Genomic DNA, 21835 nt, shown 5'->3' on the forward strand with positions numbered 1-21835 from the left:
CCCAGTCCACCCTAGACAAGCCCTCAGCTGAGACTTCAGCCCTCCTCTCCCAGCCTCCGGGACCGAGAGTGAGACGTCACGACGGCGGGTTCCCGCGAGCACAATTGGAAACACGAAAGCAAGTTTTAACACTGGGAACAGTTAATATGACACTCCTTTATTAAAACCTAAGGACATCTTTATAAAAACTACTGTATATAAAGACAAAAGCAGCGTAGCGGTGTAAAATACATTATTATTATTATTACATTACTATTATCAGGAATATTATTGGTTTTTGGTTTTCCCGGCTATCAGCTCTCAGGGAGATCCTGTGCCTGCTCACGGAAAGTCGGGGTGCGCAGGAGAGAAAACGCTCTGTCCCACCCTCACCTGTGTGCCCTTGTGTGGCTGACCCTGGGGTGGACACGCCCTGGGGGGGGGCCTGCCTTGTTGGGGTCACTGAGCCCCTCCCCTTCGGCGTCTCACTCTGTTATTGCCCCTGACCCAGACTGACTGCTTGCCAATCTGACAGTGACGCATCCCACCAGCTTGAACACACAGAAGGAGGGAGAAACAGAAAGAACGCATGTGAGAACCAGGCGGGGCTCTAAGGAGACATTCCCTCAGGTCACCAGTTTGGTCCCGCTGGAGGCCCGTGGTGGCAGGGCCATCCAAGACTCGCAACCACGTGCCCCAGCGATCCCCACCCCCCACCCTGGCTTCATCGACTTCCATGGCCTCCTGCATGTTTTGGAGGGTGGTGTAGGGCAATTCACGGGGCACCTCACTGCGCAAACCCGGGGGTTGCTGTTCCCAATGCAGTCCATAGAAACGCTGTTCCTGGGAACCCATGACCATTTCGGTGACAGCATTGCGAATGGTGCCTCTGGGAGGTGGGCCCTGCAGCAGCCCCGGATGTCACTCTGTCAAGGGCAAACACAACAGGGTTTTGATGGAAAGATAAGAGTTTTAGGTACAGTGTGACTAAGGGTCAAAGCAGTTCGCTCACCGAGCATCTTTCTAGCACCAACTATCTGGTACTGGGAACTTGAGGGGTGGGGACAATGCCACCTCCAAGGTCACTCTCATGGAGGGGATGGGTAAGTGGTGCCTATTTGCTTTGTGGATCTGGGCGTTCCTAACTGTTAGACACAACTAGTCACTTCTCCGGTGATCCCAGCCTCTCCTGTGGACACACGCATGTTCCCTGACATCTCCGTGTTCGGCAGGAACTGCTCCCAGATGCACACGGGGGTCAGAGCTGGGTAAATATTTATTGAACAGATAAAGGAGTGCATGCATGAGCGAATGGACTTTCTGGGATCTTCTCTCTCGCTCGCCTGACTGCTCAACTTCAACACCTGTTTTTCAGGTCACAGATCCCAAGGTTGTATCGGTCCCTTGATGGCCATCTGGGGCTGTGCGTGCGGCAAGGCGGGCTGGAGCCTCGTGGGGTGTCGGTCACACAGCAGGTGAGTGGTGTCTGTGTTCTGGAGGGTACGGGGCATCGCCCCAGCCTGGGCTGGTGATGGGCTCTGGGGCTGCAGGTGGCAGTAAGCATGGTGTCACCACTCACTGGGGGGCTGGCTGCCCCTCTGACCTCACAGATGGTTGGTGGGGACCAGGTAGACACCATCTGATACTCACCAGGTAAGCAGTAAGGTCAAGAATTCCTGAAAGTCACTTCCATTATTCCAACCTCGGGTTCCCACAGCAGACGACAGGGACGGAGAGGCATAGACGTCTCTCTCTGATGACAAGGCTGCCGCTTGACACTGACAAGAATGTCCCCAGTAACTCCCCTTGGGGCTATCATGTGAATTTGGATTGTGGGGGGCTCTACTAGCCTCTAGTAGACACAGTGGACGGGGTGCCAGAGGAGCCAGTGGACAGAGCCTGGGCTGGAGAGACGGGGGAGGGTCGGGATCTGGACCTGGTGTGGACCAGGGTCTGGGTGGGGGGGGTGTGGGAGGCGGTGCCAGGCATGGCCACACCCACAGTCTCGCTGTGACTGAAATGATCGAAAGAGGGCTTTGGATTTGATGGTGAGTGGGGAAGCGTCTCGAAGCAGAAGGCTGTTATGCCCCATTCCTGACCATGTTGTCCCTGAGCCCCCCCCCACCCCAGCCCTCCTTTCTGCCTGAAGCCTGTTTTGGACGATGAAGGGAAAGACCACCCACCCTCGCTAGTGGCCCGCCTATTTTTCTAAAGTATCAGAGACCGCAAGAGGGCCTGGGTCCACCTGCATGTGCTCATGTGTGTACGTGTGTGTGTGTGCATGCGTGTTCCAGTGCATGTGTGCGTGTGCGTGCACGTGCGTGTGTTTTCGATGAAGGCCTGTCTCATACTGGTCCTGGTCAGGGTCAGACGCCCCCTCTGGTAGCTGGCAGCCCCGGGCCTGGCTGCAGGGACAGGCTGAGCCCAGACTGGGGCTCAGTGCGACTTCAGAGGTTATGGGGAGGGCAGAGGGCCTGAGGGTGCCACCGGGGATTGGTTCTGAATCGATTCCAAAACTCACGGATCACACCATACACAGGCGAGAGGGAACGCGTAGGCTGCCCGTCTGTGACACACCGTTCCCAGTGGGAAGAGGTCCTTACAACCAGAAGGCAGGACACAGACCGGTGTCGGGTACAAATTCCTCGGTAAGGTATGTTGTCTTCCTCTTTCTCTGCTTTTTATTTTTCTCTTTGTACTATGATTATTACTATTGTTACAAATTACGTGGTGATAGCCAGAAGCTCACAGTAGAAAGTAAACATAGGCAGCTTGAAAAACCGGGTTTGGGAGTCACTAAAAAACACTAACTGGAAATCTTGCCTTGGACTTGTCACTACCCTGTGTCTTATTCTCGGGGACACGCTACCGATTGGCACGGTGGCCTGCCACAGTGGGGGGGGCAGGTCTTCACTGGGACGAGCCGGGCTTCTGTGGAGTTTTGGGGCGCCCTGGACACTGGGAGGGATGGCCCTGTGCACACGTGCCTTCCCTGCAGCTGTGCTCTCCACTCGGGGCGCTCCCACCCGGCACCCCGTCTCACTCCTCAGCTACTGTGAGGCAGTGACTGTTGTTCCCTCCCTCCCATGCCCCCCCTCACCTGCCAGGTGGCACACAGGCTTGGAGAGGAGCGAGGAAGGGGCGGTGCCCGCACTGGCCGGCTACGTCTGTGACGTCCGCTGAGCTACACGTGGGAGGCCTCCATTCCAACGGAATGTTCCATCCCAAGCCCCACAGGGTTACCAGTCACGCCCAAAAAGAGTGCTGGCAGGGGCCAGAAACGGAGTCCTGTAAGTTGTCACTCTCGGGGCTGCAATCAGGTGGGTCCTAGCCCTGGATGGTCTAGGCGAGGGCAGCCTCTGGCTCAGGCTTCCAGGCCGGGAGGCAAGGTGGCCAGCTCCTACCTGCCAGAGGGAGCAGCTCTGTGTGAGCAGCTGTGTGAGCGCCACCCAGGACCACAGGAAGCCAGAGATGCCAGCATCCTAATACCTGGTCTGATTCCTTCCTCTTACCGAGGGGGAAACTGAGGGCAGAAAAGGCACAGGACTGGCCCAAGGTCACACTGCTCTTAATGCAGAGCTGATGTCAGAATCCGGGTCTTGTGCCCCCCTCCCCTTCTCCCAACCCTCAGGTCCCCCTGATTCCCGAGGCCCCACACATTGGATGCAGGGGAGGGTGGATCCCCCTGGGCAGGGTGGCTGCTGAGCCCCTCTCCAAGGCTCCCCACAGCGTCCGGGGAAAGGAAGACATGCCCGCCCCTACTCAAGACCCCAAGTAAAGCTTTCCCACTTTGCCTCCACCAAGCCATAGACTTGGGCACCCCTTCCTGGGGAGATGCATGGAAACTGTGGATCTGGTCGGCCACAGCCTGCCTGGGGAGCTTGGGCAGGTCACTGGTCCCATCTGGGTCTCAGGTTCCTAGTCCACAAAATGGGGAGAGTCCTTTCCTTATGGAGCTGTTGAGGGGATGGAGAGCCTGGTAGCCCGGAAAATGCTTTATCAAAGATGGGGTGTTGTGTCTGTGCGGCCTTGCAGAGCCTGGACTCCCGCGCCCTCCACCCCTTGTGCCCTCCCTCTGCGTCCCAGCTGTCCTGGGTTTCTTTGGTTCTTTGAGACCGTCAAGCGTGCTGCTGCCTGAGGGCTTTTGTACTGGGCTGTTCTCCCCTATCTTTAATGCCCAGGGCTGGCTCTCGCTTAGCATTCAGACCTGGGCTTAAGTGTCACCCACTCAGAAAGGGAATCCCAGATGGCCCAACCTAGACAAGACCCTAACAGACTGTTCTGACTGAGTTCTCGGCCCAGCGCTCACTGCTGTTGCTACCGTCCTCGTTCACAATTCGCTTCTCCCCTGTCCTCTCTCCCCAGCTAGCCGACCAGCACCACGTGCAGGGGCCTCCCGGTTCTCTGCTGTGTGTGGAGGGCAGACAGCGTGTGCGCAGAGAACCGGGTCTGGCTAAGTGAGGACACGCCGTCAGAGGGACACACGCTTGCTGAGCCGGGTCTATCACGCCAAGAGCTGCGGGAGATCAGGTTATCACTAACACGAAGGGAAGGAGTGTGCCTACACTGGCAGTGTGGTCCTTGGGGATTTATGTGAACATTTCCCGGGCAATGCCCTTCCATGTGTGTGCCCTGGGCCAGCAGGGTGGGCGGTGGTGGAGAGCTCTGGGGACAGATGTTATAGGCATCCAGGTTTACGTGGAAGTCTAAAGTGGAATGGTTTCTAGAAACTTCCCTTGGGGCTTCCACAGCCCTCATCACTGTGTTCAGCACAGATCTGTGTGTCTGTCTATCCCACCAGATGGTGGTCCCCCTCCAGGGCAGGGACAAGGCCTGCCTGACTCATGGCCAGCCCCCATCACTGCCCAACCTGGGGTCTGACACACAGCAGGTGCTTAACCAGAATGTGCTGTGTGGATGAGGGTGTCAGGGCAGTGATGGTGGAGAACTTGGGGCAACAGTCAGTCCACTGAGAAGCCAGTGGGGAGATGTCCCAGGATTGTGCTGGGGGTCCCCTGGGCTGGGGAGTGTGGACTTTGGGTTCCTACACCCCTAAGATCAAACAGAGGGGCTGGTCTCCTCCTGGCTGTGTGACCCTGGGCACTTTCCCTGCTCAGAGCCGTTTCTGCAGGGGGCTCACCACACCCCCCCTCCCAGGCGGTGAGAGGGGGAGCATGTGGAAACATGCAGCCCAGTGCCTGTTCCGTGGATGGCCCAAGATGCATCATCTCCTATTATTACATTATTATAGGAGCAAATTCCATAAGAACAAACCCTCACCAGCATTTTCAAGTCCCCAGTGCCCTCTGAGACATAGCGGGGCCATGCTTCACGCTCAGTGACTCCAGTGGGTTCACGGCTGCCAGCTACAGCAAGAAGTTTGAATGGGGATGCTGACCAGGGCCCCCACCACTGGTGACCTGTGCCCATTAGAGGACTCGGGGGGACTCCAATAGAAACCAACCAACCAAACAAACAACAAAAAGAACACGCCAAATCCCACGCACATGCACGCACACGTGTGCACGTACACACACACACACTCACATTCAGTATTCTGACACGGATAGGCCCACAGGCCACAACTGGAGGGAGCGGAGGCAAGGGGCCCACAGGTACGATGCACAGGCCTAATCCCTGTGGCTTGAATTAGCCGGAACAGCTTGGTGCTTGTCATCCTGAGTCCACAATGGCGTCACCTCTCAGAAGCCACCAGCCCAGAATGGGACTATTGCTTGCGGACGGGTGGCTCAAGACCCCCTCCCTTACAACCCCTGGCCCCCACCCCTGAGTTTGCTCCTAATCTTAGAAGTCCGTGGAAGGGGGTTGTGGGCACAGGTGGCATTTCCTCCTCTGCCACCGCCGCGGCCACCTTGGCTCTCCTTGGGGTCTCTGTTGAAGTTGTTCTTCTTGGAGGCTGTGCCGGGTGCTTCGGGTCTCGCCTCCCCCATCCTGAGGCACGGCAAAAGGGTTTTCTGGGGAAGCAGAAGGAAACAAAATATCACACGGCGTCTCCTCCATGGGGATCCACTGAGGACGTTTCTCTTGGGCCTCAGCGCCCAGAGAAGCCAGGCTTTCTCTGAGTGCACGACTTCTGGATACTGAAAACTATTTGACTTTAAGACTGGAAACAAGACAAGCAAGGCTGACACCACTACGGCTCCATTCAGTACCAGCACTCACGGCCCATGTAACAAGACAAGAAAAAAAAACATTATGTCTTAGGTGTGGAATAAAAGAATCTGAATTACAGTTAATGGCAGATAATGTAAACGGAAAATCCAAGAGAATCAACAGGCTAATTATTAGCACGGAGTGCAGAGATATGATCTTCAATCCATGAGATAATCAGATTAACTTAGAAAACCCAACAGTGTTCATCTATGTCAACAATTACCAGAGTGATTATGTGTCTTAGTGTGGGTCATCCCAGTTAAACCTGTTGTTCTGACATAATTTTTAATATTATTCCCCTTTCATGCTAATAAGTGCTTTGATTTGGATGATAAACTATATTGTCACCCTTGCTATAAAAATCCAGAAAATACTGAGGCTCATGGGTGGCTCTGTTGGTTAAGCGTCTGACTTTGGCTCAGGTCATGATCTTATGGTTCTGGGACTGAACCTGCTATAGGCTTTGTGCTCAGCAGGGAGTCTGCTTGTCCCTTTTCCTCTGCCCCTTCCCCCCACTCATGCTCTCTCTCTCAAATACATAAAATCTTTTTAAAAACCCTAGAAAATATAAAGAACAGGCACAGATACCATTCATAATTATAATAAAAACCATTATGAATCTTGGAATCACATCACTGGATGTGACCATATCCTACAAAGCCATAGAATGGAAACCAGGGTGCTCCTGGCATAGGGACGGGCAAGGAGACCCTTGGGGCAGGGTCAGGAGGGTAAACACTGGCTCATGGGGGCACTTACATCATTGACTGGCAGAGTCGAGATGGCACTGTGAATCCCCAGTCCTATATCCAATTATAAGGGCAACTGCTCAGTCACAAATACTTACCTCTCCAGGCTTTCTTGCAGAGGGGGTGGTTCCATGACCCAGTCCTGTGTAAGTGGAAGTCCCCTGGGAAGGGGACACGAATCCAGATAAAAGCCTGAGAAGGAGGGACACTCACTAACGCAGGTGAAGTGGAAAGCAGGGAGAAACCTGGTTCTGGGGGTGACCCCTGACCGCTCCCCTCCATATCAGTGCAGCTGGACTTCCACTTGCATCTGATTATAGCTTTTTACTGATAAACCATCTTCAACCAAGCTCTGGTGCATGTTAGGAGGGGCGGGAGGTAGGGGGGAGTTGAGGGAGGGGCTCTGACAAAGCCAGCACAGCCCATCTTTCCGGAGCAGGTTACAGTCCAAGAAGCAGAGCCAACCTCCCCGTTCTACACCAGCAGGAGAGTGTGCGTGGGCTCAGGGTTGCGATTCCATAGAGCCTTCTCCAGGGCTTCCCAGAACAAAGCCAGGGCCAGTGATCCCCCACCACCTGCTCTATCTTTCTCCACAGCATCCATCTCTATGCAGCACACCACAGGTTTTTCTTACTGGTCTAATTTATTGTTTGTCTCCCCCACCTAGAAAGTAAGCTACAACAGGGCCAAAGTGGCTGTGTGTCATGTTCACACCTGCATTGCCAGGGTCTGGAACATAGCTTCATCAATATTTGTTGAACGAATGAATGAACCAAGAATTTAAAACCCAGATGGAGGGGCGCCTGGGTGGCACAGCGGTTAAGCGCCTGCCTTTGGCTCAGGGCGTGATCCTGGCGTTATGGGATCGAGCCCCACATCAGGCTCCTCTGCTATGAGCCTGCTTCTTCCTCTCCCACTCCCCCTGCTTGTGTTCCCTCTCTCGCTGGCTGTTTCTATCTCTGTCAAATAAATGAATAAAATCTTTAAAATAAAAAAATAATAATAAATAAAACCCAGATGGACCATCTTTCAAGTTTAACATCAACGGAAACACCTTCTGAACCTATTTTTGAAATATAGTTCCTGTGAGTCCTGCTTATATAAATTACTAGAGGACACACTTGGGATAACCAAGCCCAAATGGGGTGAGTGTGGCAAGGGCACCAGCAGTGAGAATCTAGTGAACTGTAGGACCGTCTGAAACAAATCCAAGGATTGGGACTATCATAGGCAAGAATAAAAGAGAAAACAGGGAACCAGGGTTAATAACAATAGATGGGAGGGTACAGGTGAGAAGAGGGGAGGGAATTTATGTAAACTATGTCTTCATCACTTATATTTAGGGGTCTCAAGAATCATTCAGAGGTTTAAGTAAAATTAGAGGTACAATAGTAAACAGGAAAAAAACCATAAAATACAATCAACTAAAGTCATTTGGTGGAAGGGAGAGAAGGGGAAGGAAAATAGAAATATTCTAATTTGGACATTCTTCATATGTAGGGAGAAAATAAACACTGTCTAAGGAAATAGAGAATTAAGGGTATCATAGCACAGTAGAATTATAAAGATAACCACAGGATCAAAAACACAGCTTTGCAAATTGTCAGAAGACATATACACAAAAAATAAAACAAAGAAAACAGAGACCATATGGTGGAAATTGACAACCCCCACAAAAGCTATAAAAGCAAAAAGCATATCACAAACCATGACAAAAGTAACACCAAATGTATCTGCCGCGTCGGTAAATGTAATGGGCCATTCACGCCGGCTTAAAATAAAGAAAAGGACCCTCAGACCAGATTACAAACAAGATCTGCTGAAGGTAGAAGGAGCCACACAGGTTTCACGAAAAGGATGGACGGTTGATGAAAATACCCCCGGGGGATGGTGGTTCAACACCGTCAATGTGCTTGATGCCACTGAACCGAACACTTCAAATGGTTACAGTGGTGAGTTCTATGTGATGTGTTTTACCACAATTAAAAAAAAAGAAAAGGATGGGCAGAAACATTACAAACAAATGCAACCCAAGAGAAACCAGGGGTCTTGATCCGAATATTAGATAAAGCTGAAGTCAGGGCAGGAAATATTGAATGAGAAAAAGAAGGGATCAGGATGAGAGTCACCACGAGGATGTCAAAGTAATGAATGACTATGCACCAAATAACATAGCCTCTGCATTACGGAGCAAGGACTGCCGGGAATAAATGTAGGAAGAAAAACACAGAGTATGCTAGTATTTGTGCATTTTAAGTAACCTCTCAGTCCATTACAGATTAGGTTGACAAAAACATAAATACAAAGATAGGGGGCCAAATACCTAATTAATAACATTGTGTGTGTGTGTGTGTGTGTACACGCACATATGTGTGTGGACACACATGTGCATGTGTGTATGTGTGTGTGCGTGTGTGCACATATGTGTGTGCATGCACATGTGCGTGTGTGCTTGTGTGCGTGTGTGTGTGTGCATTAAACAGAACTAACTTTCTATTCAAATGTTCTTGAAAAAGAACACACAGAAAGTGACTATCAGGCCACAAAGAAAGTAAATTCCAAAATTTAAAAATCAGATAACATTCTCTGATCACGATAGACTACAATTTGAAAATATTTATAATGAAAACCACAAAACAAAACAAACTCTACCACCAAGAAGTTTAAAAAACTCTAAAAGAACTTGTGAGTCAAAGAGAAAGCCACAAAACTAAACTTTCAGAATATGTAAATAATAATAAAAATATCATATCTCAGAACCTGTGGGATGCTCAGGCAATGCTTGGAGGAAAATTTATAGCTTTAAATATTGATATTAATAAATGGAACATGAATTAACTATCCAACTCAGAAAGTTAGAAAAGGCCAAATACATTCAAAGAAGGCATAGGAAAGCAACTGATAAATTAAAACTGAAACGAAGTTAAAAACAAGGGAAGGAAGGAATAAATAAATCCAATTTCTGGTCTTTGAAAAACAATGAACCGGTAGCTGTCGGTAATCTAGAGGCGGAAGGAGGGAGCGACCACATGGCAATTACCTATGTATCTGTTTTCCATTTGTACTCCTCCACTGTCCCTTTTTCCTCCAAACAGGCTTTTGCCTGAGCTATTCTGTAGAATTTGCCCTGGTCAAGATCGCCAAAGGCCTCTGTGTTGCTAAATTCAGTGGTCAATTCTCAGTCCTTTTCTTACTTGCCCTCTGGGCAGTGTTGACCCAGGGAATCGCCCCTCCTGCCTCTGGGACACTCCGGACCCTCTCCTGGTTCTCCTTCTGCTTCTCTGGCCGCCACTGCTCAGCTTCTCCCTGGGTCCCTCCCCACCTTCCCGTCTCCTGTCCTCTCCTCTCCATCTCCACTCACTCCTGAGGAGCTCCTCTCCTCCCAGGGACTCAAACACTCTACACCTTGATGACTCTCTGGCCTCAAGCTCTCACATTATCTCCACACTATTCACTTGACATCAACAACGGGAGATTTGCCACATGTCAAAAGCTTAACCTTCTCGGAACTGAAACCCAGATCTCTTCCCCAGTCAACATTCCCATGATCGTCCTGACCTCACTACATACAAGTCCATCCTTCCAGTCACTCCCATCAGAGCCCCAGGGCCATCTCTGGACCCCCTCTTCCTCTCCAAGTCCACTCCAATCCATTAGCTGCTTCCTGTACCCCCTTCTCCCACCACAGGCCCAGCCCACATGGTTCCTGCAGGGGCTTCCTTGGCAGCCAGAGGGATCCTGTGAAAACCTGAGTCAGATTATGGCACTACCCAGCTCAAAACCCTCAGTGGCCCTCGTCCCATCAGAGCAGAAGCCAAAACTTTCCTGTCCATCTTCTCTAGTCAAGTCCCTGTCTTCTCTCTTTTATTCACTCCACTCCATCCCTGATGGCTCATTTTATGGGTCAGCTTGACTGGGCCAGTGGGGTGGGGCCAGATATCTGGTCAAATATGATTCCAAGTGTGTCTGGGAAGGTGTTTCCGGGCGAGGCTCACATGTGAGTCAGCTGACTGTGTGAAGCAGACAGCCCTTCCCAGTCCACCGAAAGCCTGAATAGAATGCAAAGATGGACTAGGGGAGAGCTCCTTCTTTGCCTGGCTGTCTTCCGACTGGGACATCAATCTCTTGCCTTCACACTTGGACCCATCCTGGCACTCACAGCATCAGCCCTCCTGTTCTGTAGCCTGCCAGCTGCAGAGCATTGACTGCTCAAGACTGCACGAGCCAATTCCTTGTAGGAAACCTCTTTATGCAGTTACACCTGAATCTACAGGGTGTCGATAGCTATATAGCTAACCATATCTCCAGGGTGTGTGTATCTACAGCGTATCTGTGTCTATATCTGGAGCCTGTCTCTATCTATATCGACAGTGTATCCATATCTAAGGTGTGTCTGTCTCTATCTACGGCATGTCTGTATTGATACCTACAGCTTGTCTATATCGGCAGCATGTCTATATCTATAGCGTATCTATAGCTACAGTGTGTCCATAGTCTACAGCTTGTCTATATCTATGGCGTCTCTATATCTACAGCATATCTGTGTCTATATCTAGAGCGTGTCTGTATCTCCCGCCTGTATCTGTATCTACAGCATGTTTGTATCTGTAACTATAGCATTGTGTATATCGACAGTGAATCTATATCTAGTGTAACTCTAACTTTATCTACAGAGTATCTATATCTACGGTGTGTCTCTATCTACAGCATGTCTGTATCTACGGGGTATCCATATCTACGGTGTGTCTATATCTACAGCATGTCTGTATCTAAGGTGTATCTATATCTACAGAGTGTCTCTATCTACAGCATGTCTGTATCTACGGTGTATCCATATCTATGGTGTGTCTCTATCTACCGGTGTATCCATATCTACGGTGTGTCTCTATCTACAGCATATCTGCATCTACGGTGTATCCACATCTACGGTGTGTCTCTATCTACAGCGTGTCTGCATCTACAGTGTATCAATATCTATGGTGTGTCTCTATCCACAGCATGTCTGCATCTATGGTGTATCCATATCTACGGTGTGTCTCTATCTACAGCATGTCTGTATCTACGGTGTATCCATATCTACAGTGTGTCTCTAACTACAGCATGTCTGTATCTATGATGTGTCTCTACCCACAGCATGTCTGTATCTACGGTGTGTCTCTATCTACAGCATGTCTGTATCTACGGTGTATCCATATCTACGGTGTGTCTCTATCTACAGCATGTCTGTATCTACGGAGTATCCATATCTACGGTGTGTCTCTATCTACAGCATGTCTGTATCTACGGTGTATCCACAGCTCCGGTGTGTCTCTATCTACAGCGTGTCTGTATCTACGGTGTATCCACATCTACGGTGTGTCTCTATCTACAGCATGTCTGCAACTATGGTGTATCCACATCTACGGTGTGTCTCTATCCACAGCATGTCTGCATCTACGGTGTATCCACATCTACGGTGTGTCTCTATCCACAGCATGTCTGCATCTACGGTGTATCCATATCTACGGTGTGTCTCTATCTACAGCATGTCTGTATCTACGGTGTATCCATATCTACGGTGTGTCTCTATCTACAGCATGTCTGTATCTACGGTGTATCCACATCTACGGTGTGTCTCTATCTAAGCATGTCTGCATCTACGGTGTATCCATATTTACGGTGTGTCTCTATCTACAGCATGTCTGTATCGACGGTGTGTCTCTATCTACAGCATGTCTGCATCTACGGTGTATCCATATCTACGGTGTGTCTCTATCTACAGCATGTCTGTATCTACGGTGTATCCATATCTACGGTGTGTCTCTATCTACAGCATGTCTGTATCTACGGTGTATCCATATCTACGGTGTGTCTCTATCTACAGCATGTCTGTATCTACGGTGTATCCATATCTACGGTGTGTCTCTATCTACAGCATGTCTGTATCTACGGTGTATCCATATCTACGGTGTGTCTCTATCTACAGCATGTCTGTATCTACGGTGTATCCATATCTACGGTGTGTCTCTATCTACAGCATGTCTGTATCTACGGTGTATCCATATCTACGGTGTGTCTCTATCTACAGCATGTCTGTATCTACGGTGTATCCATATCTACGGTGTGTCTCTATCTACAGCATGTCTGTATCTACGGTGTATCCATATCTACGGTGTGTCTCTATCTACAGCATGTCTGTATCTACGGTGTATCCATATCTACGGTGTGTCTCTATCTACAGCATGTCTGTATCTACGGTGTATCCATATCTACGGTGTGTCTCTATCTACAGCATGTCTGTATCTACGGTGTATCCATATCTACGGTGTGTCTCTATCTACAGCATGTCTGTATCTACGGTGTATCCATATCTACGGTGTGTCTCTATCTACAGCATGTCTGTATCTACGGTGTATCCATATCTACGGTGTGTCTCTATCTACAGCATGTCTGTATCTACGGTGTATCCATATCTACGGTGTGTCTCTATCTACAGCATGTCTGTATCTACGGTGTATCCATATCTACGGTGTGTCTCTATCTACAGCATGTCTGTATCTACGGTGTATCCATATCTACGGTGTGTCTCTATCTACAGCATGTCTGTATCTACGGTGTATCCATATCTACGGTGTGTCTCTATCTACAGCATGTCTGTATCTACGGTGTATCCATATCTACGGTGTGTCTCTACCTACAGCATGTCTGTATCTACGGTGTATCCATATCTACGGTGTGTCTCTATCTACAGCATGTCTGTATCTACGGTGTATCCATATCTACGGTGTGTCTCTATCCACAGCATGTTGTCTACGGTGTATCCATATCTACGGTGTGTCTCTATCTACAGCATGTCTGCATCTACGGTGTATCCATATCTACGATGTGTCTCTATCTACAGCATGTCTGTATCTACGGTGTGTCTCTATCCACAGCATGACTGGATCTATGGTGTGTCTCTATCTACAGCATATCTGTATCTACGGTGTATCCATATCTACGGTGTGTCTCTATCTACAGCATGTCTGCGTCTACAGTGTATCCATATCTACGGTGTGTCTCTATCTACAGCATGTCTGTATCTACGGTGTATCCATATATACGGTGTGTCTCTATCTACAGCATGTCTGTATCTACGATGTATCCACATCTACGGTGTGTCTCTATCTACAGCATGTCTGTATCTCCGGTGTATCCATATATACGGTGTGTCTCTATCTATACCATGTCTGTATCTATGGTGTATCCATATCTACGGTGTGTCTCTATCTACAGCATGTCTGTATCTATGGTGTATCCATTTCTACGGTGTGTCTCTTTCTACAGCATGTCTGCATCTACGGTATCCATATCTACGGTGTGTCTCTGTCTACAGCATGTCTGTATCTACGGTGTATCCATATCTACGGTGTGTCTCTATCTACAGCATGTCTGTATCTACAGTGTGTCTCTATATATAGCGTGTCTAAATCTCTATCTACGTGTCTCTATACCTACGCGTGTCTCTATCTACAGCTACAGCATTTCTATATCAGTATCTACAGTGTATCAGTGTCTACATCTGCCCATGGGTTCTGTGTTTCTGGAGGACCCAGACTAACGCGCCACCTGCACCCATCTCTTCTCCCAGATAAATACATGATTCTTCCCTCTGTGAAATAGAGCCCCTCTGTGTCTACCCTATCAAGTCACGCTCTTTCTCAAGCTCCTTCCCTGTTCTCATATTGTTTTTCTCTCTAGCACTTACAACATTCTAACAGTCCCATTGATTTTATATACGTGTTGTAAATCATCTGTCCATAAGAGTAGTGCTTTTCATCGTTTTCGGTGCATCGCCCGATCCCCAGGGCCAACAATGATGCTGGACGCAGGGCAGGTGCTCGGTAAAACGAGGTGACCAGACATACTGAGATAAGAGCAAGGGATCCCACCCACTCAGCTCTGTCCAACTAAATCGGAAAACCTCGACAAAATGAGGGAATTTCCAACAAAACAGAAATTACCCAAAGGATCCAGGAGGAGAGAATCTAAACAGACCAATTGCCAAGAAGAAAAACTGTCAAATCGCAAATCCAAAGTCTAAAATAAGAGCGATGCAAATTAAAGCCATAATGAGACAGCATTCCGGAGCACAAACAGCAGGACACTTCCACACCCTTCGCTCATCACACTGGCAAGGATCAAGAAGGTTGAGCGCTCCATGCGTCTGCCGGATTATGGCAGGGGAGGGGGCGTGGAAAGCCTTTGCTTCACTGCTGGTAGGAGGGACATCAAGGTCATTACTGGAAGGCAGTGTGATGTGCAACAAAGTTACAGATGCACGTGCCCTCTGACCCAGCAATTCCACTTAAAAATTATCCTCCAAATATGCGCACAAGGGCAAAGTATGTACAAGCTCGTTCATACGCAATAGCAGAGCACAGGCTCAGGGACACGTCCGTCCGTAGGGAACTGAGTGCAAAAGTGACGGCTCCCCATACGTGAAGGATACAGATATCAGAAAGGCCCAAGCAGCTGTCCAGGAGGGCAGTCTGTCGGCTGCCCCAACGCACCATGCTCACACGCCTCCCATTCTCCAGTCTCTGTCCCAGCTGTCGTCACGGTTTGTGACTTTAATCCCGTCTAAGTGCTGAGGACTCTTCCCTGAACTGTAGTCTCGAATACCCAACCACCCCTGGATACCTGCCTCGCGTGCCTAGCAGGCATCTCATTCTTGACACATCCCAAACCGAACTCCTATGCTACCTTCTAAACCCGCTCCTCCTCAGTCCCCCTCTCGGCTGACGGCAGCTCCATCCTTCCAGTAGCTCAGGTCAAAGGAATGGGAGCTGTCCTTGACTCCTTTCCTCTCATGCCCAGGCCCAACCCATCAGCCAATCTCATGCATTCAAAATCCACACAGAGTGACCACTTCCACCATGGTCCAAGCCACGGTCCTCGAGGATTTCAATACTCTTAAGTGATTTCTCTGCCCTCACCTCCCTACAGTGTATTCTCAACACTGAAGCCAGAGTTCTCTGTGCTTTTCATTTATTTTAAAAATATATATGAAATCTTTTCTGCTTGAAACTCTCTAATGGCTTCTTATTACCAAAGCTCTGGTGACTCTCCATGCTGCCCCCTCGTACTTGTCTGACATGGTCTCTGTCATGCCCCTTTGTCTTCCTCTCCAGCCACATGGGCCTCTTTGTGGTTCCTCCAACATTCCTGGTGCTCCTGCCTCAGGGCCTTTGCACTTGCTCTTCCCTCTGCCTAGGCATCTGTGCACGGCTCATTCTCTCAGCAACCTCAGGTCTTGGTACGGATGGCTCTTTAAGGAGGTCTTCCTGACCCCCCTGCACCCCAATGCCCTGCTTGCTGCTCACTGCCACACTCCTCAAGGGCTGATGTGCTGTCTCCTCCATTTGAGGACTGTCCATATTCCCACAACCCCATCTGTTCCATGAGAGCAGGGCTTATCTGGTGCTATGTTTCCTGCTCTATCCCAGCCCCAGGAACTTAGGTGGGAGCATGGAGTAGGTGATTAAGACTCTGGCCTTGGGGACCCCACCTGGAGGGGTAGATGGTGGCATCAGGTAGGAAAATGCTGAGACAGAAGAAGCCCCAGGGGTAAGAGAAGAAGAAAGTCAGACAAAGCTTGCAGAGGAAGTCTAGGTGATTGTCTAGACTTTGCTTGGGTTCTCCTAGGGACAGGGAGCTCATTACCTCGTAGCCCATTGCCCTTTTAACTGTTCAGTTAGCTGGAAAACTTTTATAATGTGGACCAAATCTCTCCATCGTTCCCAGCCTGGTCCTCCCTGCCTCCAGTGGCCCTTCTGAGACATGGAGCCAGTAGCAACGTGCCATCTCCCTCGTCTTTGCTCTTCTAGGCTGACGTGGAAATGAGGTTCTCCTTTCTCTGAGGGGACACAGCACCACCCTTGACCTTGGCCAAGGCCTCCATGAGACTGTCCCTGCTTCTGGGCCCCATGACAAGGCCAGCTTCTGTATTTCCCTGAAGCCCTTTCTCTTGAGAGCAAAATCTACTCCGGTCACTGCCCAGAGGGAGATATGTGCGGATAGGAAGCATGAAATCCAGGCTGGTGGAACGGTGTGTGTGTGTGTGTGTGTGTGTGTGTGTGTGTGTAGGGGCGGGGCATGCTGAGGGCCTCTTGACATCTCTGTTTCACAGGCTGGGCAGTGGGAACATGGTGTTCACTATTTTTTATGCCTCATATATACATTTTACGTATATTCTATTATACAGAATGAAATATTTCGAAATCAATAACGTTAAAAAAATTGGCCATGGTTTCTTCAAGGGGAAAGTTATGATGCCTTAGTTGGACACTTGGGGCCTCTTTCCACCAGATTCCTATTACTGTTGCTACATTTATGGTCTGCACCTCGAAGGACTCTCCAGAATTCCCCAATGTGCTCCCACACGCTGGGAACACCTCCCCTTTCTCTACTTGGCAAACTCCTACTTGTCCTTCAAGACCTTGCTCACAGGGCACGCCGTCCACACAGCGTGTCTTTGTGATAGTCGGTACCACACGGCACTGTAGAGGGCCTGGGGCGGTCATAGCCACTGGCCTTGGGGCAGGCCTGGGTTCAGATCTCGGCCGTACCCCTTGCAAGCTGTGTGACCCTGGGTAAGTCACTTAACCTTTCTGGACCTCAGAACCCACCTGATGCCACTCCAGGCATGTGGGGCCATCCTCATCACTGGCCAACAGGGACTTTCACCACTGTGGACACCCCCTGGGCAGCTGACAGCTCTGATTTGGCCCATCAGGACACCGCCAGGCCTGTCACCCCACTGCAGCCCCTGCACTGGGGGACACCATACCTCAGAACAAGGCTTCAGCAAATGTCAGCTTCTGTCCTGCTTTTGTGGCAACCAGGCCTCAGCCACGCGAGGAGAGCAGGAAACTGTCCTGCCATCTCCTACTGCTGAGAGCCACGTGCCCCGTCCCTGGGGCTGCCAGTCCTCCCAGGCACTTTGCAGGTGGCCTGGCCCCTCATTGCCAAAAGCCTGGAAGAAACTGGGGCCAGGCCACCAATGCCCCTCTCGCTCAGTACCAAGGCCAGCGCCTCCTACTAGGCCCTTCCAGAAGCCCTCAGCGATGGCATCTTCTGCCAGGCCTGCGTTGGGTGCTGGGGGCACAGACTTGAGTCAGGTGTGGGCCCTGCCCTTGACAGCTCTGAGCTGGTGGGAGAGCCACACGGGGACCCCCAAACAAGAGCGGGAGGTCCACTCTGCATCAGGGGTGAGTGCCTGGGGGCACCAGGGGCAGGGCTTGGGCAGAGGCAGAAGGGGGGCTCAGGGAAAACTCGCGGGGAGCTGGTGCCGAGCTGCGGCCTGAGCAGGGTCAGGAAGATGAGGAAGGTGTGCAGGAGGAGGGCACAGCCTGAGTCAAGGCCATTCAGAGGCTCCGGTGGGGGGTACAAAGTGCTCTTGGCGGGGGGGTGCCTGGAGAGGTGGCGGAAGGCATTTGGACGTGATCCTAGCGCTCCGAGAGCAGACACGGGCGCTCCTTCCCAACTCTAATAAGGACAGGAGTCCAGGCTGATGTGTGTTGGGTATTTCTTCTGTGCGAGCACTTTCCATGCACTGTCTCCCTGAGCTCTCCCTGCCCTACGAGGCAGGCACTTTATTTCCCCCATGTACAGATGGGGAGACTGAGGCTCAGGGAGGTAATGGAACTTGCCCAGGGTCAGGTGTCTAGTTAGCGGCAGAGCCGGGAGCGCAGCCCCTGGGCTGCTCTGGTGCAGGGCCGTGACCTGGCGGGCTGGGGACGGTGGGGGGGCTGGCAGGGCCGTGGGCCACTGCCGCCCGGAGGGGAGAGGTGCAGAGCCTGGAGCCCTGCTGGAGGGCCCACCGGGAGGATGGGAGGACGAGGGTGTCCCAGCTGGCGTCTGCAACTTCACCGGGAAGATAAGAGGGAGCACCTGGCAATTTGAATAACAATGAACGCTTCCAGAAGGCTTCCAGAGTGGGTGACAATAACAGTTAGCTGACAAAAGCAGCGGAGTCACGAGGCCCAACATGACTAATTGCCAGGTGAGCTGCAGACAAGGCGCCCCTCCGTGCGATGATAGCGGGGTTTGGATGGCTGACTCTATGCCAGGCGTGGGGCTAGGAGCTCTCAGCACGCCTCCCACCGATTCCCACGGCAACCCGGGGTGGTGGAGGTGTTAGCATCCGTGTCTCACAACGAGCCAACGGGGTAGGCGTCCTGAATGAACGGTGTTCATAGCGTAAGACCGCAACCCCACGGAAGTGAGAGTAGAGTCCCCTAGGGCAGCGCTCCTAGCCACGAAAGAGGCAGTCTTGGGAGACTGCCTGGAGGAGGTGTGCTTGTGTCATACAAGTGCTGGGAAGATGCGACATAAAGGCACAATGAGTTGTCCCCTCACAATTCACGCCCCCAAAGAGGTCCCCATCCTGGTCCCCAGAAGCTGTGAATGTGGCCTCCCACAGTCTGCTGGTGTAAGTTGGGGACCCCGCGATGGGCAGGTCGTCCTGGGTTATGCAGGTGGGCCCAGTGTCATGACGAGGGTCCTTCAAAGAGGGGCGCAGGAGGGCCGGAGGCAGAGGAGGCAAGGAGAGCACAGAGAGAGGTCAGAGCAGAGCCACGACTGAAGGCACGAGCCACGGAACGCGGGCGCCTCTGGAAGTTGCAAAGCACAAGGGAGTAGATTGCCCCCTCGAGCCTCCAGCAGGAGCCAGCTTGGCCAACATCTTGACAGTGGCGTTCCTAAGACCCGTCTTGAACTTCTGGGTCATGGCTTCATGTCATCTTTCCCCGCATTAGGCGAGAACTGGCAGGTGGGCACGGGCGCAGGTCGTAGGCCAGTGTGGATGCGGCTCACAGCACGTGGAATGGCGGGCAGCCCTACTCTCCGAAGCGCCCCGGGTACCCAGTCATTTCCTGCTCATCGGGTAGCCAAGGAAGGTGAGAAGCTATCCCAACAAAGATCTCATTTGTGGACAAACCGGAATTAGTTTGCGTTTTCTAGGACACTGTGTCATTTGAAAGAACTGAATGTGAAACCTCACTTTCTCTCCCTGAGAAAGGAGATGGCTGTCATCCCGGGGAATGGGAAGGCCAGACGGACGGGGGAGGGAAGGGCGTTGCTCTGGTGTCGGCTACTCTCTGTGGATTTCACAGATAGGACGTTGTGTCTGTGTTTCCAGCAGTACACGACTGCGCTGGGGGATGGGGACAGGGACGGGGCAGCATGGCAGCAACGGGCAAAGGGCAGGGCATCTGGCCCTGGCATCTGAGGCCAGGTCCCCACATCCTTTCTGCTGAACCTGGTCCTCTGAGGACACCCCCTCTTTAAGCCCTGGGACCCCACGCCTCCCAGTTTCCTCCTGCCTCGGGGTGCTCCCCCCCCGACTACATTGCCGTTCTTCCCTCCCCCTCAGGAGCTCCCACACAGTTCATCCTCCCCGCAGGTGACCCCCTTGGATTCCATGGCAAGCACCGTCGGCCAAATCCAAGCTGGGCTGCAGCCTAGACCTTCCTCTGAGGTCCTTCTCAACTTGTCTGCGGCCCTAACATCACTCCCTGAGGCTCACAGGTCTCAAACCACAGACATCCCGCGCAGCTGGTACCCAAAGCCACACCCGCCCCCAGGGTCCCAACCCCATCAGTATTTCCCCAGCGGCTCGGTCCAGGATCCCAGATATCCCCTCTGGAGCCCCCCTCTTCCTTACCATCCCCCCATTCTTGCAGCCAGTCTCGCGGGCGCTGCCCCCCCTGCTTCTGCCACTCTCTGCCCACACTCCTGCACCCCGACTTTCCTTAAAATGCACGAGCACACCAGCTCTCTCTGCCTCAGCTCTGAGGGCCTGGCTTCTCTGGCAGGCCGTGGGGAGCCTGGCAGGGCTGATGGCCGAGGAGGGCCGACCGGGTGGGCGCCCCGCAGTCATGGGGCTGGAGGCTGCTCCGGCTTTGGCGGCGGAGGCCGAGGGTCGGTGGGGAGTGTGCCTGGCTCGGGGAGCTTCATTATCCAAGCCCTGCATGCAGCCTTCCCCCCGGGCCCTCCCCCTCCTGACTTCTAGACGTTTCTTGGGGTCTTTAAACATCTACATCCTAAAGGTTAATTTTTAATGCTGCTTTGGTAAATATTTGATGCCATGGCTTTCACGAGAGAGCCGCGTTCTGCATTAAATGCCACAAAGGGCTGGAGACGATGTTCTCTTTGACCGCAGCCCCCGTCACAACCCCACCTCCTCCCACTCTACAAAAATAAAGACTCTCCTTTTGCCTCCTGTTATGAATTTTTCAAGCGCTTTCCACATCCATTCTGGTCCCCGATCAGCATCTCCATTAGCCAGAGAGAAGGTCAGAGGGGTTTTAAGTTGAAAGACACTGCAGAAACATCCCGTCTTACAAGGAAAGCAAAGCCCGGGGAGGGGTGAGGCTGCCCAAGGTTAAACAGCAAGCCAGTGGCGGAAGGAGTCCGACAAGCAGCCATGACTCCCAGCCCAGGGCTCTGCTCCGGGCACTGGGATCTGTAGGAGGACCCAGACTGTCCTGGCCTCGCCTCATCCAGGGGGCACTGATGTGGTAACAGACCACATGGGCCTGGCTGTGATGAGAGTGGGGAGCAGGGACAGAAGACCTCTGGAGGAGGGTGGGAGGCCTCGGGGAGAAGGGCAGCCTGCGCAAGGTTTTGAGGGATGAGTAGGAGCTCGCAGGGGAGCTGGGGTGGGGAACCCAGCGACGTGACCAGGCTTGGACACGTGTCTCATGGGCAGAGATGGGGTCTGAGCCATTCTGTGTTCCCAGCCCTGGCCGGGAGGGGAGCTCAGGCTTGGGTCCATATTTTGCAAATCCTTGTGAGATAAATGTGCCTCCTGGCTCCAGGGCTGTTTATACTTGGCCCTCGAGCGTCCACGGCTCCTGGTCCCCTGCCCCAGCACTGTGCAAATCTCTGCACTCCCTCCTGGGGACCGC

The 21835-nt window shown here is 51.7% G+C and overlaps 1 protein-coding gene across 3 annotated transcripts in view; it reads right to left on the reverse strand.

Moving 5' to 3' along the window:
* Positions 1 to 2632: 2632 nt before the first annotated feature.
* The window catches only part of SHISAL1 (shisa like 1), a 79706-nt gene continuing 60503 nt past the window's right edge, over positions 2633 to 21835 (reverse strand). For all 3 annotated transcript variants that reach the window (XM_034643710.1, XM_034643711.1, XM_034643709.1), the window contains one exon: positions 2633 to 5954. In XM_034643710.1, coding sequence (XP_034499601.1) covers position 5954 — 1 coding nt within the window. In that variant the 3' untranslated portion in view covers positions 2633 to 5953. The remainder of the gene's footprint in view (positions 5955 to 21835) is intronic.

Source organism: Ailuropoda melanoleuca, chromosome 15 (genome assembly GCF_002007445.2).
Source record: "Ailuropoda melanoleuca isolate Jingjing chromosome 15, ASM200744v2, whole genome shotgun sequence".
Classification (NCBI taxonomy): domain Eukaryota; kingdom Metazoa; phylum Chordata; class Mammalia; order Carnivora; family Ursidae; genus Ailuropoda; species Ailuropoda melanoleuca.